The 27,849-nt window shown below is 48.4% G+C and overlaps 2 protein-coding genes across 16 annotated transcripts in view; both read right to left on the bottom strand.

Annotated features, from left to right (window-relative positions):
• The window catches only part of ZNF185 (zinc finger protein 185 with LIM domain), a 101,272-nt gene that overhangs the window by 61,491 nt on the left and 11,932 nt on the right, over positions 1–27,849 (bottom strand). For all 4 annotated transcript variants that reach the window (XM_032794600.2, XM_032794596.1, XM_032794598.1 and 1 more), the window contains exons 2-8: positions 15,974–16,052; positions 11,357–11,495; positions 10,019–10,093; positions 5,739–5,777; positions 4,776–4,847; positions 3,220–3,300; positions 2,483–2,563 (exon numbers count right to left, since the gene is read on the bottom strand). In XM_032794600.2, the coding sequence (XP_032650491.1) occupies positions 2,483–2,563; positions 3,220–3,300; positions 4,776–4,847; positions 5,739–5,777; positions 10,019–10,093; positions 11,357–11,495; positions 15,974–15,998 (512 nt within the window). In that variant the 5' untranslated portion in view covers positions 15,999–16,052. The remainder of the gene's footprint in view (positions 1–2,482; positions 2,564–3,219; positions 3,301–4,775; positions 4,848–5,738; positions 5,778–10,018; positions 10,094–11,356; positions 11,496–15,973; positions 16,053–27,849) is intronic.
• Positions 7,742–27,849, bottom strand: part of KIF1A (kinesin family member 1A) — a 522,969-nt gene continuing 502,861 nt past the window's right edge. For all 12 annotated transcript variants that reach the window (XM_075068655.1, XM_075068656.1, XM_075068664.1 and 9 more), the window contains one exon: positions 7,742–7,754. The gene's annotated coding sequence lies outside the window, so the exon portion shown is untranslated. The remainder of the gene's footprint in view (positions 7,755–27,849) is intronic.

The raw sequence follows: 27,849 nt of genomic DNA, 5'->3' as shown, positions 1-27,849 counted from the left end.
TCTGTAATTCCTTGGGTTGTCCTTATGTCCCTTTTTATAGATCGACACTATATTTGTGCTTTTCCAGTCTTCTAGACTGTCTCCTGTCTTCCATGACTTCTCAAAGATAATGGCTCAAATATCAACTCAGTCAGCTCCTTGAGTATTCTAGGATGCATTTCATCAGGCCCTGATGATTTGAAGACATCTAAGTAATTTTTAACTTGCTCTTTCCTATTTTAGCCTCTGATTCTACCTCACTTTCACTGGCATTCACTATGTTAGAAGTTTAATCACCACCAACCTTCTTGGTGAAAACCAAAACAAACAAGTCAATGAGCCCCTCTGCCATTTCCACATTTTCTGTTATTGTCTTTTTCCTCTCATTGAGTAACATCCCTACCCTGTCCTTGGTCTTCCTCTTGCTTCTAACGTATTTGTAAAATGGTTTCTTGTTACCACTTATGCCTAGCTTATTTGATCTTGTTTTGTGCCTTGGCCTTTCTAATTTTGTCCCTACCTACTTGTGTTATTTGTTTATAGTCATCCTTTGTAATTTCACCTAGTTTGCACTTTTTGTAGGACTCTTTTTTGATTTTTAGATCATTGAAGATCTTCTGGTTAAGCCAGGTGGTCTCTTGCCATACTTCCTATCTTTCCTACATAGTGAGATAGTTTGTTTTTGTGCCCTTAATAATGTCTCTTTGAAAAACTGACAACTGTTTTCAATTGTTTTCCCCTTAGACTTGTTTCCCATGGGATCTTACCTACCAGCTCCCTGAGTTTGCTAAAGTCTGCCTTCTTGAAATTTATTGTCTTTATTTTGCTCTTCTCCTTCCTACCATTCCTTATAATCATGAACTCTTCCATTTCATGGTTCCTTTCACCCAAACTGCTTCCATTTACAAATTCTCATCCAGTTCCTCATTTGTCAAAATAAAATCTAGAATAACCTCTCCCCTGGTAGCTTTCTCCACCTTCAAAAATAAGAAAGCATGTTCAATACATTCCTAGAACTTGCTGGATAATCTGTGTTATTTTCCCAACAGATGTAGTTCTGAGCAGCTGAAGTCCCCCACCACCACCAAGTCCTGTGCTTTGGATGATTTTGTTAGTTGTTTAAAAAAAGCCTCATTCACCTCTTCTTCTTGGTTAGGTGGTCTGTAGTAGACCCCTACCATGACATCACCATTGTTTTTTACCTCTTATCCTTACCCAGAGACTTTCAACAAGTCTTCCAAAATATATGTTTCCATTCCTAAAGTCCCGTGCCAGAAAAAGGTATTTCTGAAAATATTATTTCAAATGTCAGGAACTCTGATTCATTGCTTCTGAGGCAGTGTTCCAGGAAGTCCTGCCTTACAGAGGAAGTGATGTGAAAGCTAGAGCTCAGTCTAAGCTATGGAAGTTCAGATCTGGATTTAGATCCAAATGCAAAAATATCCAGACTTAGAATTCTGGAGCTCGGGTCTGGCTACAGAAAGTGGCTTGCTCACTTTACTCCCAGGATAATCCTGAGTCTTTACACCATTTTTTCAATCAATTCACATTGTGACAAAGTTCCTCCTCTACCTTGGTGGGTCCTGCGCTTATTGGCAGATTTGTGCACCTCAGTGATCTTCCCCACAGTCTGGGTCAACTCCTCCTGTGTCTGATCAGGAGTTGGGAGGTTTGGGGGGAACCCAGGCCCGCCCTCTACTCCAGGTTCCAGCCCAGGGCCCTGTGGATTGCAGCTGTCTATAGTACCTCCTGTAACAGCTGCATGACAGCTACAACTCCCTGGGCTACTTCCCCATGGCCTCCTCCAAACACCTTCTTTATCCTCACCACAGGATCTTCCTCCTGATGTCTGATAATGCTTGTCTCCTAAATCCTCCAGCAGTACACTCTCTCACTCTCAGCTCCTTGCCTTCTTGCTCCTCACTCGCACTCCTTCTCCTCTGGCTCCTCCCTGCCTGACTGGAGTGAGCTCCTTTTTAAACCCAGGTGCCCTGATTAGCCTGCCCTGATTGGCTGCAGGTGTTCTAATTAAAATAGCTATTTCCACTGCCTTCTAGAAAGGTCTTAATTGGCTCTAGGTGCCTTGACTAACCTGGAGCAACTGCCATTTGGTTGCCATGGTCCTAGGGATTTGTTTAGACTGGGGCTAACATACCTGTTTCTCAGTACTTTACTGTAGCCATCTGGCCTTGCCCCATCACAACATAGACTGTATGTAGCTGATGGGTTCCCCACCTCCTCTCACTCGCTAGGAAATTAATTGGGTCATACTGTCATTTTGAATCATGTCAGGCTTTTAATTATATTTTGTTAGGAGCCCGGAGGCCTCGGGCATTGATGCATTGTATATAGAAATGCATTATTATTCTGACTGGCTCAGCTAAAGTTTTCATAAACTTGACCCACATGATGCTGGTAGATAAGATGAAAAGATACTTTCTGTTGTGTCTACTGAATCCCCAAAACCCCTGCATGGAAAGATGTTGGCTGCAGCAGTTTGTACCTCTTCTTATGTTCATCTGGGGAAAAGGCTGGTTTCTCTTCATCTGACTCCACTGATATTTGCCTGACATTGAACGGAGCCCTGAATCCAAGAGAAGAGGAGAACTATGTTAATGGCTTTGCTTTTGTATCTAGTCATAAAAGAATTTAAAGCAATGGGCACTGGATAACAGACTTTGAAGCAGCCTTAGCCAGGTGAGCATAGATGATGAGATAACTTACGGGTAGATGCCAGTATAGCACCTAAAGGAGGGCACCAGAATCCTGACCCTCACTCATGGGAGAGGCACTTTTATTTTCCATGCACAATGGTGAAAACATATCCCTGTCCAGGTTTTCTGATTTACAGGGCTTGAGCCTCAACAGATGATAATGCTGAATGCTCAGCCAGAACCTGCTTTGATCAGAAAAGTCAGGCAGTGGCCCGGCAGCAGGCCCAGACATGAGATTTCTGCATTTCTTGCTTTCAGACAGGCCACAGATACTGCAAAGCAAGCATCTCTTGTGGTAGTTTGGAGGCTTCTGACTCCTGTCCCAACTGGGTTTACTAAGAACAAAATTCACCCCATGCAGAAGAAAGCTCCACACAGTAACTTCTTTCAAAATGAAGGGCAGTGGAATGTTCAGCAAGCCAAGCGATCAGCCTGGTTGAGTAGGTGGCTCCATCATGCAAGCAAATGCACCAGGCGAGGCTCTGTAGTTGGATAAGCAGTGCACTGCTCCTCTTGGTACACTCACAGTTTTTTGTAATCCTCAGTTGTCATCTTGTATCCAGAGGAGAAGCAGGGGAGGCTGGCACTCTTAGCCTGAGCTGCACTACTGTAGATAACATACAGTCACTTCCATTAATGTGACACTTGTGACCTCTTGCCCTCTCACCAGATTCCCTCCCATGCAGATTCGAGAATGTTTCACAAGAGAAGGGTAAAAAGGATGAGCTAATGGATCATGTTGATTACTTTAGCCAGTGTATGGACAGCACATTGTTCTTCTGAGCTGTCCTGGGCCCAGGATATGATATGATAGATATGAGGGCCCAGTAGTTTCCCAAGGACTCCTGAGAACCGTCATTACTAGGTTTGGAATCCCCCTCCACCACACAACCCTATCTTGTTACAAGGAGAGTCAGACACACATCTTGTAACACTGCTTTCTCTAGCATTATCCACTGGTCAGTCAAGGGGGAAATGCATGGGTGTGCCATAGCGGCAAAGAAGCCATAAATCACCCTGCCATGGGGAAGGCACAGGACTGGCTATGCTAGCTTTGCAACTCTCCACCGCCCCACTACTCCTGATGCCAGGGGCATGTAATGAGCGCTCAGGGGTAGGCTAGTGGCAGCAGGAGCGGCGCCAGGGTTTCTGGTGCCCTAGGCAGAATTTGGGAGGCGGCATTTTGTGCACTCCCCACGGGGCGCGTGGGAGCTTCCGGTTCCACTCCCATAGCGCCGTCGAAGAAGGATCCTCCGCCAAAACGCCACAGGCGACAGTGACAGTCATTGAGCTGCTCAATTGTCTGCCGTTGTTTTCCGCGGCACATTGGCAGAAGGTCCTTCTTTGGCGGCGTGACAGGAGCGGAATCTGAAGCTCCCATGCGCCCCGTGGAGCTCGCACAAAATGCCGCCCCCCGAATTCTGGCGCCCTAGGCAACTGCCTAGGGTCGCCTAATGGAAGCGCCAGCCCTGAGTGGCAGGCTGGAAGTGAGAGGTGTGTGACCACAACCTCACCCCATCTACTCCAGCTTTCAAAAATAAACATCATCTTAATAAAATATTTTTGTTATTTTTGTGATTAGGTTTGTTACAATGATTACTGAATGAAACCAGCATGGACATTTTCTCAAGGTTCCTACCCACATCAAAAAGCTCTAATCAGCACATGATTTCTGGGACAAGCATCCCAAGAAAACAAAACGAGGGCACACCCAGAATACTCCCACTCCAGACAACTTCCAGCAGTCTTCTCGGAGGTCAGTGGTGGGTCAAGCTGAACCTTTCCACTATGTGCCACAACCAGTTCAGTTTAGAGATGGCATTAAGCCTAAGAATTGGGATCTGAGTTTGGAGTTTTGAATGCACTTTAAGTGCAGTGGGTTGGGTCCAAGTCTCTCTCTAGTTTGTTAGAAGCTTCATCGTCTCGGGATTCTGAATTGTGGTTGGAGAGGCTCTGCCAGAGTTTAATGGAGATCTGTGGGACTCTACAGGCACTGTATGAAATCAAACACTGGGCACCAGTGTATGCAGAATATTCCAAAACGCCAAGCAGATCTTGTATGAAGAATAGGATCAGACAAACCTTTTCTGCGTGCCATTGGAATAGAAGGTGCTTTCAGGCGGAGTCTTGTCAATGGTCCTGGTGAACACCCCCCTATAGGAAGAGGAGAACTGTAGTTAGATTCAAGGCCATCTTAGAACCAAAACTACAGAAAAACTGAGAGAGCCATTGAGAAAGGCCCTAGAGGAGAGGACCATGCTAAAGTGGGCCCCAAATCTGTCTCTCCGTCAAATCTATTAAGCTGCAGATTCTCCTCACAGATTGCAGGGCTCTCATCACCTCCAGTACATTATGACTGTATAATCTCTGTCCATCACAATGGCATCTATATAGCCTGATGGAGATGCACTGCCCAGCCTCGCATTCCATGGAAGTATGATGATTTTGTGACCCTTGAGTGTGTACCAGGATTCATCCAGCACCCAAAGGGTAATGGAATTGTGAGAGGAAGCAAATACTGCTAGCGTTTTGGCTAATGCAAGGTTCTATATGTATCATGTTGAGGGGAAGAGGTTGGGTGAGAAATAGATTAAACCATTTCATGGTCGTAGTCAATACTTAATCAGCTCCCAAAAGGACTTGGGAGTATGGCAATACAGGATACATGATCCTCTGCCAGACCACAGAGGACCAAGTCCATTACTGGTCAACACTTAGTGTTGCAATGGAAGATGAATCCCACAGTGCTCTGAGTTTCTAGTGCACTGCTTTTTACAAGGGACTGGGAGAGACTTCCTGACATCCCCACCAAGTGACCACCTTACTCCTCAGGCTATGAGATCTGATTTCCCATCACTGCCAGGGATCTGCTTGTTAAGCACCCAAACGTGTCTACTCACAGGGGATCCCCACAGTCAGACACCACCATAACAGTGAAACACAGGTGATATTGATATTTCACTCATTCTATCCTCTACTGTCTTAGCCTCTGTTACCTGTAGCCCCAGTGTTTCTAACTCCGGGGATGGGGCTCTGCATACCAACCTGATGAGGTAACCGGAGGTGGGCTTGGAACTTGGCAACCTACACAGGGAATAGAAATCAAAAACTCACAAGGAAGAAATGGGAGCAGCAATATCCATAGGGTACAAGGCTGTCAGTGCACCAGGGCTTCTGGTGCTGTCCAAAGCTACAACAGTGGAGATCCAGAGCAGCAAGCCCCATGATGCTATTTTACATCCCCATCCAAAGCTTATGTAGCCTCTATTATTTACAACTAGCTCCAAAGGATTTTTTTTTTTACATTATTTCAGGATGTGCTATAAGGGGCTCTATCAGGAAATTTACTAATTCTTTAAAAAATTGTGCTGACAGTCTATTTAATTCCAGACACAAACATAAATCCACAGATGGAATATAAATGCATGGATAATGGATCAAACATTGTCTCTCTTATAGAACAACATATTTACATTAACTTATTCAAATGTCCATCTGCAGAAGGGGCCTGCTGTTCAGCCAGGGAAGGAGTTTGGAGAAACACTCCCTTTAGGGCAACAGGAAGGAAACATTGTCAAATAGGGTTAGAACCTGCAAACTGTGACATGCTAAAAGGACTGACATAAAAACCTGTGAAATATTGAGTCAGAAATGTCTTTCTGACAGTGAAAGTAGGACAGGGACTGGAAGAGAAGCAGCATCGGAATGGCCATACTGGATTTTCAAAAGTGACAAGTCATTTAAGGTGCTTCAATGTTTAGGTGCTCAACCTGAGATACCTTAAAGGCTCTGATTTGTAGCTACTGGAGCTCAGGTCCTCAGAGGTGCTTAGGCTCTTTCAATGGAAGTTAGAAGCCTAAATACCTTTGAGGATCTGGGTTTTGGTGAAAGTCTGGCCCCTTTTAACATGTCTTAAGTTGGGCACCCAGAATCACTAGATGCTCTTGGAAAGCCTAGCCTGTTAATTATTTGTATTGCAGTAGCATGTCAGAACCCCAATCACGGACCAGGACTCCGATGCTGGGCACTGTACAAACAGAACAAAAAGACAGTGGTCCTCCTTACTCTCGGGTTACTGAGCACCTTGCTCTCCCCCTTAACCTCAGCTCCAGCAGACTCCAGTCGTCCCCTTTTCACTGCCCCGAAGGCATCACATTGCCAATGTCACAGGGCTGTGCGCGGGGGTGGGGCAGGGCAAGCAGGGGCACAGGCAGGGTTGGCTTTAGCAGGTGCAGGGCCCGATTCCTGGCGGGGCGGAGGGGGGCTTGTACTCACCGGGCAGCGCTCCCAGTCTTCGCCAGCACTTCAGATTGCTGGCCGGGAGATCTGGACCGCGGGACTGTCGCGCTCCGGCCGAAGCTCCGGCACGGAGATCGGGGTCGCGGGGCTGCCGCGCTCCGGCTGGGGTCTAGGGCCTGATTCCTGGAGGGGGGCGCGGAGGGGGGGCTTGTACTCACTGGGAGGCGCTCCCAGCCTTCGGCAGCACTTCGGATTGCTGGCCGGGAGAGCGGGGCCGTGGGGCTTGCCGCGCTCCGGCTGGGGTCGCAGAGCCGCCACGCTCCAGCCGAAGCTCCAGCCGGGAGAGCGGGGCCACGGGGCTTGCTGCGCTCCGGCTAGGGTCGCAGAGCCGCCACGCTCCAGCCGAAGCTCCAGCCGGGAGAGCAGGGCCACGGGGCTTGCCGCGCTCCGACTAGGGTCGCAGAGCCGCCACGCTCCAGCCGAAGCTCCAGCCAGGAGAGCGGGGCCGCGGGGCTTGCCACGCTCCGGCCGGGGTCGCATGGCCGTGCGGTGCTGTGCTCCAGCCAGAGCTCCGGGCAGGAGAGCGGGTCCGTAGGGCTGCCGCTCTCCAGCTGGAGCTCCAGCCAGGAAAGCAGGGCTGCGGGGCTTGCCGTGCTCTGGCCGGTGCTCTGGTCAGGGAAGCAGGGCTGCTGAAGACCCCGGCGGAGCTGACCGCTGCCAGGGTGAGTAAAAAAAACAATTAAAAAGGCACCTAAGGCGCTGGGCCCTCTTAGGCACGGGGCTCGATTCTGGGGAATCGAGTGAATCGGCCTAAAGCCGACCCTGCTAGAATGGGTTACCTAGGGAGGTGGTGGAATCTCCTTCCTTAGAAGTTTTTAAGGTCAGGCTTGACAAAGCCCNAGTCACGGGGCCGTGGCGCTGTCGCGCTCTGGCCAAAGCTCCGGCCGGGAGATCGGAACTGCGGGGCTGTCGGGCTCCTGCGGAAGCTCCGGCCGGGGTCGCGGGGCTGCCGCATTCCGGCCGAAGCTGCGGCCGGGATATCAGGCCACGGGGCTGTCGCTCCGGCTAGGGTCGCGTGGCTGCGGCGCTCCGGCCAAAGCTCCAGCCAAAGCTCTGGCCGAGAGATCGGGGTCGCCGGGCTGCCACGCTCTGGCCGGGGTCGCGGGCCGCAAGGCTGCCGCACTCCGGCCAAAGCTCAGGCCGGGAGATCAGGGCCGCGGAGCTGTCGTGCTCTGGCTGGGGTCGCAGGGCAGCTGGGCTGCCGCGCTCCAGACGAAGCTCCGGTCGGGAGAGCTGGGCCGCGGGGCTGGCGCACTCTGGCTGGGGTCGTGGGGCTGCCGCGTTCCTGCCGAAGCTCCGGCCTGAAGATCGGGGCCGCGGGGCTGCCGCGCTCTAGCCGAAGCTCTGGCCGGGAGATCGGGGTCGCGGGGCTGCCACGCTCCAGCCAAAGCTCTGGCCCGGAGATCGGGGCCGGGGAGCTGCCGTGTTCCCACTGGGGTCGTTGGGCCGCGGGGCTTGCCGCGCTTTGGCCAGGGGCGTGAGGCCAGAAGACCCTGGCGGAGCAGACTGCCCAGGGATGAGTAAAAAAAAATTAAAAAGGCGCCTAAGTCGGGGTGCTGATTCCAGGGAATCTGTCAAATTGGCCTAAAGCCAGCCCTGGGCACAGGCCCCCCCAGTCAATGGGAGCACAGAACTCCATCTGGGAGGGAAGACTGAGCTCCTCTGGCCTTGAGGCTGCAAGGGGAGATCCAGATTCTTGGGCTGCTGGGTGAGAGCAACTCCACCAGCCATGGGGGGCAGGCATGGAGAGCAAACTCCGCTGGCCCTGGGGCACAGAAAATGCTGCTCCAGGAGCAGCTAAATTTTTATTCCAGTGCACTCCCCTGCAATGTCACAAATGTTGCTGTTATTATCTATTGTGCCCCAATATGCATGTTGCTTTACAGGAAGGCCTCAAGCAAAGGCCCTCTCTGGAGAATCCTGCCAACTGATGAGAGAGGGGATGCAAGGAGAACTGACAAGAAGTCATGGAGGAGAAGGGGGAAGTGGCAGCAAACTGCTCACAGGAGAGTTATTAATGAAAAATTCAGATCCGCAAGTACTGTCACTTTTCAGCAATGGGACTGCAGCCAGCAGGGGGCTCAAACACCCGGCTAATCGCTGCCCCATGTTTTTATTTTCTTAGGATCTGAACATCTGGATTCTTATCCCCAGGCACCACACTGGCACAGGAATCCACCTGTATCCATAAGCTTGCAGAATCAGGGCCATCCAAAGCACCGTGCCAGCACACGGATCCACCTGCATCAGTGAGCTTGCAGGCTTAGGGCCAGAGGTGGATTAAGGTTTCCTGGGGTCCTGGGCCAGAACAAGTGGGGGACCCCTCACTACCCCTTCTGCCTGCAGTCCTGCCCCTTCTGTCCATGGCCCTGCCCGTGGCCCTGCCCATAGCCACACCCCATCTGCCCCTTTCCCCCGCAGCCCCACCCCTGTTTCACCCACCACTGTGCACCATTCCACCCCCACACACACACACTGTTGCCCCACAACCCGTTTGCTCCTTTCTGCCTCCCCCTCCATGGCCCTAACACAAGAGAAGCCATGGCAGGGAGTGAGAGCTCCTCCAGTCCTGGGGTCACAGTCAGGGTCTAGGTGCTGGGGCTTCCCCCACCCACTCCCTGTTTGGCGCTTCTGCCAGGGCTCTGGACTTCCGCCACATTGCAGTGGATTCTGCTGAGGGTGGGGCACACATTCTTCTGGGGCTGCCGAATTGGCCAGGGCCCCTGGGCACAGCCCTCGTCAGCTCATTGGATAATCTGCCACCGCTTGGGACCACACATAGCACTACAGTGGCACACAGATCCATCTGCATGTATGAACTTGCAGGATCAGGGCCATGCTCTGTCCAAGATGAATGCTTGCAGAATGCTGTGCTGAGTACAATGGGTGCAGCTCTCCTCCAGCATTACGTTTTATAACCTAATAATACCAGGAGTGGGTGTGAGGAGACCTCGAAGAATCCCATGTCCAGGCAGCTGCAATGGCACTACATATTTATACTATCCCAGCCAGACACCTTCAGTTACCTGTTACCGTGGGGTGTAACAGATGCTGAGGCTGGGGATCCCCCGTCGATCTTGTCAGACCTACATGGTGAGTGCCTGGTGGGGGGAAGGAACAGAATCACAATGGTAACAATTCCATTCACACAATTCTCAACTGCTTTAGACATACCACATGTGACAGTTATGTGAGTAAAATGCACCTCCCGTGCCATCCCATGTGCATGGCACATCATGGTGCCAGTGTGGCAACGGCATGCTGCAGCCAGAGAGGACATCCAGAGGAATTCACCTATGAAGGAAATCCCGTACAGGCAATGCTCCCTGAAGAACCACATTGGTGTCATCATACTCAACCAGCTCTTTCTTCCACAGATCTCAAAGCAACTCACCATGAGGCAAGAAGCATTTTGCCCATTGCACAGATGGGGAAAGTGAGGCACAGAGCGGAATGTGACTTGCTCAAAGTCACACAGCGAGTCTGTGTCAGAGCCAAGCATAGAACCCAGGTCTCCTGAATGTTACTCTGGTGCACCCAGCCACTGGGATTGCATTGTCTGCCTCCCTATTTTGCTGCTGTTATTTAGAGAGTGCTCATGCTGCAGCTGCTGCTTTATAAACAAGTAGGGAGAAAAGTCCCTGCCAGAGATTCTACAGAATCTAAACTGGTGTGGGGATGGGGCTTCCTGTGGTCAGCTGCCAGCTTGCTGATGCACTCAGGTTTCATCAGCACTGGGGAGGCTTGTTTAGAGAGGAGGGAGATTTTTTGTTTTGTTTTTCATTAAGCAGTTTAATAAAACACTGGCCCTTTAAGTGTCTTTAGTCCCATGCTCCGCCCAATGCACCTTGCAAGGGTAATGCCGTGCCCCTGGGATCAGCAGGGTGTGTGTGTGTGGAGATCTAGCTGTATTGGCTTTACAACACTTAGGGTCCAGGATTCCACCACATGGGGCAACCTCCATCTGCCCACTTCTGGCAGCTTTGCAGACCCTTTGTACCATGCCAGCAACCACAGGGCCAGAACACTGGGCAGGACTGGCTCCATGAGTTCAGTTGATCCTCTCCCATTTGCAGTTGGACATCTCCTGGGGATTAAAAACACCTCCAAGCTCCTGGGGTCATGGTTCTCCAGAAAGGTCATTTCCATTTGACTATCAAAAGTAAATACAAGCAATGCGTCCATTTGATTGTGAGTTCACTGCCAGCCACATGGCCTTGTGCCACCCTTAGGGATGCCTGACGTTGATGGGGTTGTCCCATGACTCCACTGAGTTTGGGGAAGGGACTCTACCAAAATAGCACACAATTCTGGGAGGAAGGGGCAACAAGCTGTGGGTGGGTGAGACTGGTAACTCTACTTACAATGGACTGCTCTTCGTCTCTTCCTCATTGTCTGAGTTTTGTGGGTAGATCCAGCTCTTATCCCCTTTTAGTGTAGTGCGTACCTTCATCTGCCTGATGATCTTCTTGCGATCTTCTTCACTAGGTGGAATAACACCCCCTGCTACAGAACAAGAGGAGATGGTTTAAGGGATGTGTGGGACTGAGGGAATGGGCTTGCTGAATAAGCACAGAGCTCCCACTACCAGGAGGTGCCAGGGTCTTTGACACCCTAGGCGGGGGTCCTTCTGCGCTCCTGGTCGGCAGCAATTTGGCAGCGGGGGGTTCCTTCCACGCTTCCGGTCTTAGGGGCACTTCAGCAGCGGGTCCCAGAGCGAGTGAAGGACCCGCCACAGAATTGCTGCCGAAGACCCGGAGCGCGGAAGGACCCCCCACCGCCAAATTGCCGCCAAAGACCCGGAGCGCGGAAGGATCCCCCACCACCAAATTGCCGCCGAGGGTCACAAAATGCCACCCTCCCAAATCCTGGTGCCCTAGGTGACCGCCTAGGTTGCCTAAATGGAAGCGCCGGCCCTGCCCACTACCAACTGACCCACCCAGGAGCCATTCCAGTTGGGAACAGCTCTTATGTCCCCCTTCTTATTCTAATACATTTAAAATACCGAGGGAATCTTGCACCTACTCATACAGGCTTTGGCAGTTGGAATTTGCCAGCTGGCAAAGTCAGAGGCAGACTCCAGACTGGATTTAGGGTGCCATTTTACACTGAATATCCTGGACTACAGGACCCTTTACTGGAATTCAGAGACTCATTTGCTCATGCTCCTTTAAAGGGAGTACCTAGCATGAATGAGTTGTTTTTCTACCACAGAGAACCAAAGACATTCAGGTGACTGTCTGCTCGCTTATCTAAAAGGCAGTATGTTTGCCTCCACATTCCCTCTTCCTGAATCTACTTAGAGTGGCTGAAGCTAATGCAAGTGTTAGGTTGGAAAAAACCACGTTTCTGGTTGTCATGCATGGTTTGCCATTTCTGCTACCTGGTGGTGAGACAAGTTTAGGACTTGCTCAATGGGAGGACAGACAGATTGAAAGAACACAGGATTCCCTTCTGCAAACCTTGTCTAATGACAGTCTCAAATTTTTAGCAGACTAAAGAGACCCTTGCCTTGCTCATTTCTACCCTTCCATTCCCAATTGCTATTTCAAATGCAAGTGATCAATCCATGTCTTCCAGAATATGCGTACCACACCTGGCACAATGAGGCTTGTCCTGTCCCTATAATGCCTTTTCCTTCAGTGCTACTCTGTCAAAAATCTATTTATCTTCCATTGGCTCTGTCCTCTCACCTATTAGGAGTTTTAATTACATAATTCACTGGAATAAGTGTTGTTAACGTTAATTAAAACATTGAAGCAGGAGATGTGAAAATGCCATAGGTTGGAAATTAGGATATGCTGCATCATCAGCAGAGTAGAGATCAGATGAGAGCAGTTCAGGGGAGTTGGGAGAGAGTGAGGGTTGGACAGGGTGGTGTTTGAGAGGACCAAAGAAGCCTAGGGAGGGGCTAGAGAAAGTGGAAGGCGCTGAGGAAAGCTTGCAGATTGCTAAACACTATCTGCAAGGGGCTGAGAACAGCTGGATGGAAAATGGGAATTTTCATGGGAAAAATCCCCATTCAAAATAGACTCCCCCTTGCATACAAACAGTTTTCCCAGGAGAAATTTTTGAAAAATGAGAAGGTGTGAGGAAAGCTTGCTGCCAAAAAGCCTCCAACATTTCCAGTTGGAAACCAGCAAAGGATTCCTGCCTTGTGCATTTTCCTGAATCTGCAGGCAGCCTGAAACTAATGGGAATAGCTATACCCGTATAAGCATCTTCATAATGGCATAACTGCATCCAAACTAGGGAGTTATACCACTTTAGGTATACCAGTCTAGTTAACTTGTGCATGTAAACAAGTTACTGTCAGAAAGGAACACTTTTACTTTTAAAGAGAAATGCTTAAAAGTTAAAAGTGGAGGCCTAGTGTCTAGATCAGTGGCTGGGGCTAAGACCAGGGTTCTGTTCTCAGCTCTGCCATTGGCTGAATGACCTTCGGCAAGTCACTTCACCTCCATGTGCCTCAGTTTCCCCATCTGTGCAATGGGGATAATGATTCTGACTCCTTTGTAAAGCACTTTGGGAGCTACCATTATTATTACTATTAAAGGTGACATCAATTGCTTCATTGAAATGAACAAAGATATCCAAACTATTAGTTTCAGCCTGCTTGCAGATTCAGGAAAATGCACAAGGCAGGAATCCTTTGTCTCTCTCTGGGTTCCCACTCCTCCCTCTAAATGGAAAAGCAGCAGGTTAAAGATGGATTCCAGTTCAGGTGATATGATCACATGTCACTGTAAGTCTCCAAGTCCTCATTCCTTCCAGTCTGTCTCATAGGAAGGCCAGCAAATGTACAGCATCCCCCTGGACCCTTATCTTGCCAGAGCCTGAGATATCAAAATGCCAGGAACATGATTAAATTAAGAGCCAACACAAAGGGGAAACACTGGAGGGAAAGAGAAGCCAGTGACTGATTACAAAGGACACCATGGATAATGAACAAACTAACCTCAAACTACACTAACTGAACAGAGGGCATGGTATCATAAAGATACTTGTAAACACCCATCAGTGATAACAATTTTGGTATTAATGTTAAGGTTTGGGGATAAGAATTTTGACATGGATGTTAAACCTTATGATAATGCTACTTTTCAATTAATACCTATAAACAGGTTTAAAGCTTACGACAGCAGAGAAATCATAAAAAAAACTGGTTTGCTGTGTGTGAATGGGGAAACTGAGGCACACTGCCTCATGGCCTCAATGGCTGAATGCCAAGAGAACTATAACAACAAACTGCCTTCGAGATAGTCAGTGGCTAACCCTCTTCCAGTAAACAAAGGGGGGAGGTGTGACTGTACCTTGGGGGAACACCCTGCACCCCCATGTTCATCTTTATAAAATGAGTGTTTGGTATCCAATGCAAAGATTGTCATGTTGGGTGTCTTCAGAAGGCTCATAATACACTGATCATGGTTGTTATAGCGATATTATAGTAATTGTTACAGTAAGGTTATAGGTTATAATTTCATGTATATCATTATGAGGCTGAAATGTATCCTCATGGCTTAAAGCAAGCCCAGGCAAAAACTCTCCAAGAATAGAGAGGCAGTTCACACCTCATCAGGGCATAGATGGGACAAATCCTGCCCAGCCTCACAGGAACAATGGACACTGGCTTAGGCAGTAACAAAAGAATCTGTTAGACCCTTGAGGGAGTCACCTCCTCCCTTTGGGCAGTTTGGCAGCAATGCTCACCTGACTCAGAAGTTTGTGTGTATGTGTGTAGGGGGGAAGCCAAGAGAAAAGAAACGACATGATAAAAGGGAGAGACATTTTGCCATGCTCTCTCTCTCTCTCTTCCACCTACATCTACAGGCACCAGCACCACCAAGCGACTGAAATGCTGACCAAAGGGGAGAGCCTGACTGAAAAGTAACCAGACAGCCTGTGGGGAGAAGCATCGAAATTTTTAAGGACATTGAAAGTGTTAAGATCAGCTTAGAATGCGTTTTGCTTTTATTTGACCAAATCTGACTTGTTATACTTTGACTTATAATCACTTAAAATCTATCTTTATACCTAATAAATCTCTTTGTTTATTCTACCTGAAGCAGTTCGTTTGGTTTGAAGCATATCAGAGAACAAGCCTGGTACATATCAATTTCTTTGTTAAACTGACAAACTTATATAAGCTTGCAGTGTCCAGCGGACATAACTGGACATTGCAAGACGTAGTTTCCTAGGGTTGCTTCTGGGACCGGAGATATTGGCTAGTGTCATTCTCTTGCAAATAGCTGGGAGCAGCTTACATGCCAGAGGCTGTGCGTGAACAGCCCAGAAGTGGGGAGCTCTCACAGCAGAGCAGGATAAGGCTGGCTCCCGTAGTCAAGGATTGGAGAAGCCTAGCAGATCACCAATCAGATAGCACCAGAGGGGAACGTCACATGTATTACCCTGGTGGAATCCCCATCCTTTGGCCTGGCTTGACAAAGCCCTGGCTTGGATGATTTAGTTGGGGTTGGTCCTGCTTTAAGTAGGGGGTTGGACTAGATGACCTCCTGAGATCTCTTCCAACCCTAATCTTCTATGATTACGTTTAATATGAAGCCTCAGGTTCTGTAGCAGGGGTGGAATCTGTTGTTGACTTGTGGGATATATGTTGCCCCAATAAGAATTTTATACACTTCTTCTGTGCCAGCCATTACAGTACAGGGTTGCTTACATTATTGTTTTGTTCATCCTGAAATTCATTGGAGGTTACTAGTTTTCCACCTTTCTCTATCTTTGTAGGCATTACAATTCTATCCCAGTGATATATCAAACACACAGAATTCTGTAGAAAGTAAATACATGACAATCTGTTGAGTAAGACTGAGAGGAAAGAGTAGGACTAATGAATTTCAGACATCATACATTGGAATAGGGGAAATCACAGATGTTAGAGTTCATATAACAAATAGCAAATAGCATGATCTTAAGGAAGGAGAGCACTGCAAAGCAGCTTAGGTAGGGGCAAGATAAATTACCTTTGCTGACACCAAGAGACATCATGGTTCTCTCAAATTTTCTCCTACTTCAGTTCCCAGTTCAAGGCAATGGGTCCACCTGAAAAAATGAAAAAGCATGAGAAACCCAAATTATTGCTCCAGTTATAAATGGTTTCCAGACAGGATCTGAGTGAGTGTGTGAATTACATATCACAGTAATATCACACTGGCAGAAATGAGACGGGGAAGGTCTATTTGCCCCTCTATTTTATTTCATCCTCTTGGCCAACTGAGTCTTTCCCATCACTGTTCTCATGGATCCATGTGAAAAGTTGTTCAGAATGAAGAGATCATAGCAATGTCGGTCTGGAAAGGACCTTGAGAGGTCATCTAGTCCATCCCCCTGCTCTGAGGCAGGATCAAGATGGGTAAAACTCACTTGGATTCATGCTCAAGTCCACTAATTCCATCGTCTAGTCATGGCAGACATGCCTATCCAGGCTCAGCAGAGGAAGAGGTACCCCAGGGTCATATGCCTCAAACCACTCAGACAAGACAGACAACAAGACACATATTGATGTTCCTATAACACTGACATTCTTTTAAAGCAGCATCACTTTTCCAGGCAGAACTGACAATTCCTGTTCCCTGCCTAATGATCTCACAAGCAGGTAGCAAGCTGTAGTAACCTTAGCCTATAGATACCCACACACATTGTTGTCTCTTTTACAAGTGCATAAATGACTTAATGACTGACAATTACGAGTCTCTTTCATCCAAAGAGCAATATTCTCTACAGTCTGGTATGCAAGGACTCTCTTCTTCTCCTTCTTGTATAGCAGCAGGTGCTGTCATATATGGGGCCTTTCAGCAGCTTCTGTAAGAACATCATGACAGTTACAAAGCTGTGGATCTATAGAACCTTATCCAGCAGTGAAACACGGCTGCTGAAGAGTGGCACACTGACATTTGCGATTCTCACCATCTTCGTCCTCTGCTCTGTGTTAAGGGACAAGATCAGCAACGAGAATGTTTGTAGCCAGACTCAGTAACCATTTCCATCAACACTGGTTCAGGTTCCGTGGCTTTCTTGGTATGGACCAGGGGTAGGCAACCTATGGCACAGGTGCCGAAGGTGGCACGCAAGCTGATTTTCAGTGCCACTCACACTACCCGGGTCCTGGCCACCAGTCCAGGGGGCTCTGCATTTTAATTTAATTTTAAATGAAGCTTCTTAAACATTCTGAAACCTTATTTACTTTACATACAACAATAGTTTAGTTATATATTATAGACTTATAGAAAGAGACCTTCTAAAAAGGTTAACACGTATTATTGGCACGTGAAACCTTACTTTAAAGTGAATAAACGAAGACTCAGCACACCACATCTGAAAGGTTGCTGACTCCCGGTATGGACATATAATTACAATGAAAGACCATTACCATGGGACCAGCAATCCTGTGGTAATCACAGATTTCAGGGGTGCAATAAGATTACTAGCTATGGACATAATCTGAATAGCCAGCCAGACCACTTGAAGGACCAAGCTAGAAATCGATCTGCATGGCACTCAGAATGCAAGGATGCTATGTCCCTTTGGGATTTGCATGACGATGATTTGCATGATCTCCTTTGAGTGTAATCCTCTGCAGCAATGTTCTCCTAGGCATCTGAGTCAGTTTGAACCAATGCACCAACTGGGAAGCTAGGAAGTATTTTGCTACTGGAGGTGTCACCTTTCCTATGAAACACAACACCAAAGTCCTGGCCATGAATGGTCATTGGACATCTCATGCATTTGGGGCATCCCAGACTAGGGTTAATATGAGTGTCCTGGCCAGATTCCAATTTGGCTAATCGTATGCTGCCTGTCTAAATCCTCTCTGAAAACATTACAAGAGAGCAGAATTTTTTACTTCTTGTCCTAAAGGATTATCCTGGACCACTGCTTCCGACAGCTGTGTATTCTTCCCTAGAAGCAGCCATCCTCCCTGTGTGTGTACAGTCTGTAAGTGCTTGGGAATCTTCAGGATGCTGCATGAATATAAAGTTAAGTTATTATTACCTGTGTGTGGCTTGTTTCTGAAATATTGCATGGAAACCACGATCCCATTAAAAAATACCTAGTACTGATCTCACGGCATCGCTGCTTGGTGAAGTCCTCACCCTTTGCTTGGGACATGGGAAGCTGAATAACCACCTCTGCTCTTTGCAGATGCAACTTCCCTCCCAGTTTGCACTGAATTCTGGAACACAACCAAAGTGCAATAAATTCAGGACAACTCCTGCTCTCAAGCTCCATTTACCTGCTCGACCTTTCCCTTCTAGAATGCTAGTTTAACTCCCACTGCATGTAGACAGCCCTCTCCTGCCCCCACCCTCCCCAGACTGTCCTCCTTGAGGCCTTTCCGCTCAGACTCACAAGGGGACAGAGACAGAACAAGGACAATAATCCTATTATGGATGACCACAAAGTATTTCAATTCTAATCTTCGATATGCTCTGATGCATTTCTTCCTCCCTTCTAGTTAACAAGTTATTTCCTATTCCTGCAGTAACTGCGTGGTATAAAACAACCCAGGAACAGGGACAAAGGGGAAAATGGTGGCAAGGAACTAGGCCAAACATAGGGCTACTTGGGAATTTTTTGGACTAATTGTTTTTCATTGAAAGAGGCTAACTTGTCAAAATCAAAACTGTTCTTGAGTCAGAGTCAGGTTTGAGGAAAAAAGAAAAAAAGTCAAAATTGAAATGAAACATTTTGAAATTTTAAAAATAAAATGCTTCCATAGACTCAAACCAAAACATTTCTCGGTGTTTTGCATTGCAATTTTTTTTGAGATTTTGACTTTTCATCTTGATAAGATGAGAACAAAGTGTGAACTCTTGAATATTTGAGGGAAACTGTTTTGCACCCAGCTCTGCCCAATTGCCAGATGCTGCCCTTGATCCATGTTGAGTTAGAAGCAGCAGCAGTATCACTAGCCTGATGGCTACAATTGGTCGAAAATGTTCTGCCTGATTTGACAGAATCAACATGCATCAATTCCATCAACAGCTTCAATGGAAACCAGATAAGCAGGTACCCAGTCTGACACTGCCTGTGAGCTGTCAAGTTCCCCAGATTGGTCAGATCCCCAGGATGGTCGGCTACTCAGCTACTTGGCTTCCTGCTCTGCAAAGAAGTAGCTTGCTTGGAATCCAGGCAGCCTAGGAGCAAGCTGGCTGAAAAATTTTGTTTTGGTTCTCCTGAAACAGAATTTTCCTGGAAGTCCCTCCCTGCAAAAAATATCATGTTTCTGAGTTTTTCTCCTGATACAAAATTATTCGCAGGAAGCAATTTCTATTTCCTGGCCAACTCTAGTGATAGCCTTAAAACAGAAGCACTTTAGTGAAGTGTTTTTGAGAATCTGGAGTGTTGATACACACATAAGCTAGGGTAAATGAGAGGACAAATCAGGCATTTAGTATAGAGGAGCAGAGTTTTCCATGGAATATAAATCAGTTTTAGAATCATGCAAATAGGATTCATAAAAAGATGCAGCAAGATGAGATTCTGGGCTTGTGCAGCATAGAACTCACAGCCCAGGTTGTTAAAGCAATGGCAGCTTTAAGCTACCTTTGTCCCTTCCTAATCCTGAACTGTTCTAGGGGCACCCTTCCTGGACTGCAGTGCTACCTGAAATCTCCCAGCTGTTCCCCCACCTCCAGCATATCCCTCCCATCACCACAGTCCCACACACACTATCCAAAGGCTCATGAAGGCATCCTCAGAGGGCAGCTTACAGCTGTCTTCCGCAGTGCTTGTACAGAGAGAGTCTTTTATATGGCAGGTAATGGGGCCAGAGCAGCGATGAGAATCTCAGCCCAAGAATTTTGCTTGGGACTTCTCCCTAGACATAGTTGGTGCATCATCTAGCCAGTACTATTGATATTAGCCTCTTACTATTAGATTCTTATTTACCCAACTTTATCTGCCTTTAACAATACACCCCAAAATTAAAGGAAGTGCCAATGGACATCAAAGGACATATGAATAAATACACAGTTCTGATGCCTGAAAGTACACATTGGCCAACCCTACTACCTGATCCTTCAGGCTTCTCTATCTTTCCATTCACATCAGCGTGGAAGAGTGCATCACAAATATCACCACAGATATTTCTGGCTCTGCAGACAGGTGTCTGGGCATGTTGATGGCTCATTAGTGCTGGCTCTGCGGGACTGGCAGTGGTTCCCACACATTGTTTTTCCAACCATGACTCACACAGCAGCAGCCAGCCCAGCCCTTCCTTGACAGGCACGCTATGGCCTAGTAAGGTACAAGCATGCTGAGTGTGGTGGTTCAGAGTCAGTGGCAGGCCAGTGTCTGGGAGAGTTGTCTCTAGAACCTCAGTAAAGGGCCACACCACAGTTTCAGGGGCTGCCCAAATGCAGAATTCCAAGCAGATTTCCTAATGATGTGTTGGAGACAATGAGATTTTTTCTAAAACAAATAACCTATTGCAGGAGAATGCACTGCAAGAAATGGGACAGTAAACACAAACAGGGTCTAGTACCAAACCTCACTCGTGGTCTGAAGCAGACGTGGGCAGACAGTGTTTAATTGACTACTGCAATCCACATAGGAAGAGCCTCCCAAGATAATTCTCAGCTACCAGAACTCCTGGCTTTGTGGTGGGGGACAAGTTGACTACTTTTTAGTGTGGAATTTCTATCCTGGAAAGGGTATGCCAAGGCACGCTTTGGGTTGTTAAGTATAAATGAGTCTTCTTCCAGTGCCAGAGCACAATAGGATCCATGCAGCACCTCAGACACACAAGTTACACAGCCTCTCCAGATGTTAGCACTCCAACTAGGGGGAGGTCTAGCTCAGTGGTTTGAGCATTGACCTGTTAAACCCATGGTTGTGAGTTCAGCCCTTGAGGGGGCCACTTAGGGAGCTGGAGCAAAAATCAGTATTTGGTCCTACTAGTGAAGGCAAGGGGCTGGACTCAATGACCTTCTGAGGTCCCTTCCACTTCAATAAGATATAGGTGTGTATCTCCATGTTGGCTTCCACAAGTCACTCCTGGATAGAGTATAAAGACAGGGATCATAATGGCAAGCTCTATATCTGAGAGGAAGAGTTCTGCTGCCTTGCACAACTGGAGCTGAGTAGCACTTATAGCAGAGATCAAAGGTGTATGCTCTGCAGCTCCTTAACAATTGGGCCCTAACTCAGTAGTCCTGTAGACTTCAGTGAGTCTACACATGTGCTGAAAGCTAGCCATGTGCTTAAACACCTGGTTGAACAGGGGCCTTGGAGAGCAGACTCTCTTGACACCTGAAGCTTACCATTACATTCTCAAACGTGGGGTGGCTCTTCTCTTAAGTGGGACACTGCAGAGAGAACATATCACACCAGCACTCTGAGAGCTACTCTGGATTTCTACCCAAATTTCAGATCTATAGTAAGATTGACTTTAAGCTGAATCATCTCCACAAGCCTCTATGGGCTAGGGCAGTGGCTTTCAATCTTTCCAGACTACTGTACCCCTTTTAGGAGTTTGATTTGTCTTGCATACCCCCAAGTTTCACCTCACTTAAAAACTACTTACTTACAAAATCAGACAGGTACAAAAGTGTCACAACACATTATTACTTTCTCATTTTTACCATATAATTATAAAATAACTTAGCTAGAATATAAATAGTGTACTTACATTTCAGTGTATAGTATACAAAGCAGTATAAACAAGTCATTGTCTATATGAAATTTTAGTTTGTACTGACTTCACTAGTGCTTTTTATGCAGCTTGTTGTAAAACTAGACAAATATCTAGATGAGTTGATGTACCCCCTGGAAGACCTCTGCGTAGCCCCGGGGGTATGTGTAGCCCTGGTTGAGAACCACTGGGCTAGGGCGTGGCCACCTCAGGTCCGCCTTTTCTTCTGTACCACACTGAGAATTAGATACTCTGTGGGAACACTGTGAATGTTAGAGTCCAGAATGAAGCGGCCACGTTAGCCAGTTTTCTGCAGTAGGTTCACAAGGATAATAGGCTTTTTTTTCCAGGAGAAACAAGTCCCTGACTTGATTAATTTAGAGCACAACACAAAACTCACCTTCCTTATTAATGGAGGCTAAAAAGTGGCCAACTTTTATCCTTTGCTTAGATCTCATCCCCCAGTATGATCACAGAAATGTCCTTACCAAGGGAGGGGCAGAGCCAGAGCTCCATAACAGGACAGAAATTATCCTTCTTGTATTTAACACCTCAAGTACTATGGTAATTGGCACAATAGAGAAAGACACAGCTCCAGACCATCCATGGTGGAACGATCATAAAATGGACCAAGCAGTTGCTGGAACTGAACTGGAAACCTCTCCTTCCTGCTTGACACTGATTCTCAGCAGTTAGCCTGGCAGTCTGAGATGGCGATATTGACAGTTGCATTAGAGAAACAAGTATAAACAGAGATACATGAGACACTCCAAGGCAAACTGAAAGACGGACAGAGTAACAAACAGCAAACTTCTTATCAGGAAAAAAGCTTTAGAGGCTCATCTGATAATACCGCCTCCTTCTCGCTTCCCTCGTGCCCACTCGCCTCCCTCCTATCTCTTTACAGGTAATTATCAAAAACATCCAAATCAAATCAGCTTGAGATCCCCTTCCATTAATATAACACGTAATGCATCTGGACTTCAACGAAGAGACAATTAGATTTTAAAAGAAAATGCTTGGCAAGCATTTTCTCCATCACTAGTAGCTATTGAGCCTGGAGCCTTCAACAAATGAAGAGCATAAATCATAGCTCAAAGTTTCTTCAGAGATCTGAATTCAGGATTTAGGGTGGGGTTTTCAAAAGCACTCAGTGTTGACCCACTGGAATCACTACTTCACTTCAGAAAATTCCAGCTTTGGCCCAGAACCATTTGCTGGGCTAGTACTGTTGACTAGAAGTGAGATTTTGTTATAACATTTTAACATTAGCAAAAGCCCTAGTGTTGATGCAGTTACACCAGCTTCTGGCAGTATAGCTGATAAGAGAGCTTTGGCCAGCATGGTTTATTTCATTTGGAAAGTGGTATAAGCTACACCAGTAACAGCACTCTTTTGCCAGGATAAGCTGTGCCTTCACTAGCTAGACCAGCTTACCCTTTCCAGTGTAGACAAGCCTAGAGTCTATTGACACTGCAATTGAGAGAGGTGATTCTCAATGCAGCAACCAGATTGGTGCTAGCTCAGCTTGAGCAAGCAGACTAGAACTAGCAATGTGAATGGTGCCTCATGGGCAGAGGCTCAGGCTGCCCACCTGAGCTTGGACTTGAGAGGGTGGGCAGGCAGGTTTGGACTTGAGCAACAATTCCAGCCGCCGCCCATGCCACAATGGCCACATGACTATTGTTAGCATGCTAGCTCCATAAGAACTTGTGCAAATTTGTGTACTCAAGCTGGGACTGAACGTAGCCACAGAGGCTGAAGCTCTGGGCAAGTCTACATAGTAGAGCATTACATCACCACAGTTGTACCACTGTAGCATGGCCGGTGAAGATGCATTATGCCAATAGGTGAGCGCTCTTCTGTCAACATAATTACTCCACCTCAGCAAGAAGTGGAAGCTATGTTGCTAGTTGAGCATTTCCTGCCAATATAGCACTGGTGTGAACTGCGTAAAACTTGTGTCACTCGGGGGGGAGGAATGACTTTTTCACACTCCCGAGTGACGTAAGTTAGATCAACTTAGGCAATGGTGTAGACTCGCCCTCTGAGACCAGCTAGAATGGCTCTCCTCCCTGCCCCACCTTAGGCACATTGTCAGTCACTGCAGTGGAGGCTCAGACTTCTGAACTCAGCAAGGAAGGGAAGGGAAAAACAAATCAATGCTGAGGTATTTTGTTTGGACTCAACCAAAACCCCAGAGCCGAACACCCTCAGCTCTGGATAAGAGGGATCATTATTTGTTTGCAGGGCAGGTGCAAGGATGTTTCGCGCCCTAGGCGAAACTTCCACCTTGCGCCCCCCAGCCCTGAGGTGCTCCCCCCCCATGGCAGCTCCCCATGCTCCACCCTGAGGCAATAGACTCCCCTCACCCCAGCTCACCCCTGCTCCATACACGAGCACGAGCATCCCGAGCACGCCGTGGCTGCTTCACTTCTCCCGTCTCCCAGGCTTGCGGCGCCAATCAGCTTAGGTGCTGAAAGACTGGGACGCGGGAGAAGTGAAGCAGCTACGGCGTGTTCGGGGAGGAGGTGGGGCAGGGATGAACTGGGGTAGGGAGTTCCCCTGCGTGCCGCCCCCCGCCTTACTTGCTGCAGGCGGCCCTCCCCATGCTCCCCTGCCCCAGCTCCATCTGCCTAAATGCCGGCAGCGACTGGGGCAGACGAAGAGCCGGCTGCTGTGGTCGCTGCTGAAGAAAATGGCGCCCCCTAAATCCCAGCGCCTCGCCTAAATGGTTGCACCGGCCCTGCCTGCACTGCCCTCAGGCCCAGCTCAGTCCCTCTGCCAAAGAGCAGCACATGACACAAGCAGAGGCGTTCCCATCACCACAGAGCTGTGGGCTCATCTGCACGGCCTGCCTCACCCTGGGTGGAAGGGCCTGCTCCTGTCCCGAGTGTGAGTGGCTGATTCAACCCAATAGTGCAGTTTGTTCACATCAGAGAAGCTTCATGATCAACCTGAGTGTGGATTTTCTATAGCAGGTTGGGTTCCTGAGTCAGTGCAGGGACTGAGAGGGGAGGCTTTGCACCTCCCTAATGTGATGCTGGGGCAGGCAGGGGACAGAGAGGCCACAGTAGCAGGTCAGAGCAGCCTGCGGACAGCCCTAGCTTGCCCTCCCTACCTCCCACTGCCATAGTCCCTATAGGCATCACTGTACCATGGGATCCCTAGGGTGCAGGCCTGTATCTTCCTGCCCTTGATCTGCCCTGAAACATCCCCTGTGCCAGAAGAATCTATGGGGTTGGCACTGAGCCCCTGGTGCAATTCACCCAGGGGAGCCATGCAGCCCCTTTGTGCCAGCCCAGCTTCACCCTACTCTGCACACACAGCAGGTGCAAAGCGACTGCACAGGGGAGGAGAAGGAGCCTCCTTGGTCGAGTCCTCTTGAGCCTGCCTCTCTCTATTTTCAAGAAAATCAGGAAATTCAAATACAAAAGACACTTTGTAAAAACAGTTCTGGTGGCTGAAAGACAGCGACGCAAAACCCAAATGCACAACGCTAGGAAACACAGCACAAAACCATTCACCTACATCCCTCCTCTTCTCTCTCTCACTCACACACTGCCCATTCCCCCAGCCAACCAGTCCTACTCAGCTATTGTCACCACAGTCAGACCCTTAACTCTACCCTCTGTGGAATGCCACGAAACAATGCTTACAGCTCCTGAACAAAAAGCTACATAAAGAAATATGCACAGCAGAGATCAGCACATGCACCCTGCTCAGGACACATGACCAAAGGAGCCCCAGTGACATCAATCTAAAACTATTCATTACACCCCAAAAAATACTACATAACAGCTGGAGCTTACAAGTCCTCTCATATGCTACCTGTCACCATTTACAAACGAAGTCATAGCACACAAACACTGCAATCTGTGCAGTTATGACTTACCAAATTGCAGAACCCATCAAAAAGATTGAGATGTAATATTGCTCCACATAAACAAATACGCTACCCCACAAAATCAAAATAACTTGGTTGGTAGCCTACAACTGTGAGATGAAGGTTCAATGTCTTAACATAACAATGCCAACTCCAAAATACTGCCACATTTACACCTACTTCCACATACACTCTTATCATTGTGCAGATTTCCCATCTTAAATTCATACTGAACACATTCAAAATAAATGTTTATTTAAAAAAAATTCTTTAGGTGACACCTCTATTGGGAAAAATACTGGTAACATATTCCAGTTCACAATATTAAGATTACAAACAAAAAGGACATATAGTTGTGATTCTTGACAAGTCCTAAACGGAAATAATCCAGATTCAAGCTAACCATGAGAAACACAGATTAATCCCTTAGGAACACTGGCATTAAACAGGCCCTGTCTACAGGTGTGTTTTGATTTTGTAAACACTTCCCTGCTGGGCTAGCCTGGGGCTTACAGATGGCAGAGTTAAGGGTATCTGGGTGGCCTGTGAGTGTGGATAAGTAGAGCAGCTTTTCTCTGGGAATGGATGGTATCCGGGAACAGGGATGTGTGGGGCTTATGTACCGAGATACATGGTGTTACACTGTGTTGTGTGTTCCAGTTTTGCATTGTTGTCCCTTAGCAACTTGTTCTCCTTCATGTTACCTTAACATTGCACACAACCCCTTAGCAACTTGTTTTTTACAACTGTAACCTGTGTCCCTGGGGACACCCCTGGGTGAGTCACCACAGCAGGGACTGACCCTGAAATCTCTTTAGCAGCCCAGGAAGCCAGCGAGGTGCCCAGCCTGCCCGTGCTGCTCCTTGAGCTAAAAAACCCCGCTGCTTGGCCAGGCTACAGCTCCTCAGCCTCCACCTCCGTCTCAGCCAGGCTGAGGGAAGAGAGCCTTGAGGGTGGGAATGGTCACAGATCTCTGAACTAAGGTGGGAACCAGAGAGGTTCCCTACTGGTGCCAGGCCCGCCCAGGGACCTGGGGCACTAGGACAGCCAGGCTGGGCACCTCGCTGGCTCCCTGGGCTGCTAAAGACTGGGAGCCAGGCCAGAAGGGGGGCAGCCGTGGGGGTAGGTCCCTGCCAGCCGCCAGGACCCAGAACCGCCGAGGGGAAGGGGCTGCTCCTGGGCTCCCATCCAGCCGCCCCCGCATGTGGCCCCCTTAGCTCCTCCACTAGGGCAGCGAAGTGCTCCAGGGAGGAGGCAGGCAGGTCCCCGTAGAGCAGCTCCCTGGGGCCGGGCGGGGCGCTCAGTGGCCCGGGCCCCCTGCACAGGAAGAACAGCACCTTGCCGCTGCCGGGGCTGGCAGGGAGCTCGATGCTGAGTGCCAGCTGCCTTGCCAGGCTCAGCGTCACCAGCAGCAGCGGCGGCTGCCCCGTGGTGCCCTCCAGGAAGCCCCGCAGCAGGGGCTGCGCCTCGGGGCTGCCCGCACAGCACTCCTAGCGCTCCAGCTTCAGCCGCAGGCTCCGCACCATGCACTCCCCGAGCAGCCGGACGCGGGGATCTGAGGTGGGGGCGTCCCAGGAATGGTGCCAGGGTTTTTGGCGCCCTAGGCGGGGGTCCTTCCTCGCTCCCGGTCTTCGGAGCACTTCAGCGGCAGGTCCCGGAGCAAGTGAAGGACCCGCCGCAGAATTGCTGCCGAAGACCTGAAGCGTGGAAGGACCTCCCACCGCCGAATTGCCACCCCCCGAAATCCTGGTGCTGTGGTCGCCTAAATGGAAGCGCTGTCCCTGTTTGTTTGTTAGGTGCAGCAAATCCCATGCTCATCTGGTGCTGCAATATTGCCCTCAGCTTTGTGTATGGTTTGTGCCTCCCTGGATTCTGAGCTCATGGTCTGGACACAAAAGTTGCGCTCCAACCAGTAAGGCTCATCTGGCCTGCTAGGCAGTGGGGATGGATGCCTTGCTGATCGTGAGTGCTCGGAGCTGTTTGACAATCTCTGGCTCTCCATAGGCTCTTCTGAAATATCTTCTCTCCCATAATTCTCTTGTGCCACTCCAGGTAGCCTAGAAGAACTTTTGAAATCTCCCAGAAGTTACAGCTTCTGGTGGCAGTACCAGGAAATGTGGGCTAGGTACCCAAAAGGCACTGTGACTACAGCTGTGTAAATCGCTGTTAGGGTGACACAGGGCAAAACTGCAACCATTCTGAACCCAAAACAGCATGTCTTTTGTGGACACATTGACTGCATTGTGGGTACTTCCAGCAGTGCTGTCCCACATATTCAATGATGTTGTGAGCTAATGTAGAAAGTTATTAAATTCTCA

The sequence above is a fragment of the Chelonoidis abingdonii genome, chromosome 8 (assembly GCF_003597395.2).
Source record: "Chelonoidis abingdonii isolate Lonesome George chromosome 8, CheloAbing_2.0, whole genome shotgun sequence".
NCBI classification, from domain to species: Eukaryota; Metazoa; Chordata; order Testudines; family Testudinidae; genus Chelonoidis; species Chelonoidis abingdonii.
Note: the sequence above shows the minus strand (reverse complement) of the source record. Positions and strands in the feature narration are given on the sequence as shown.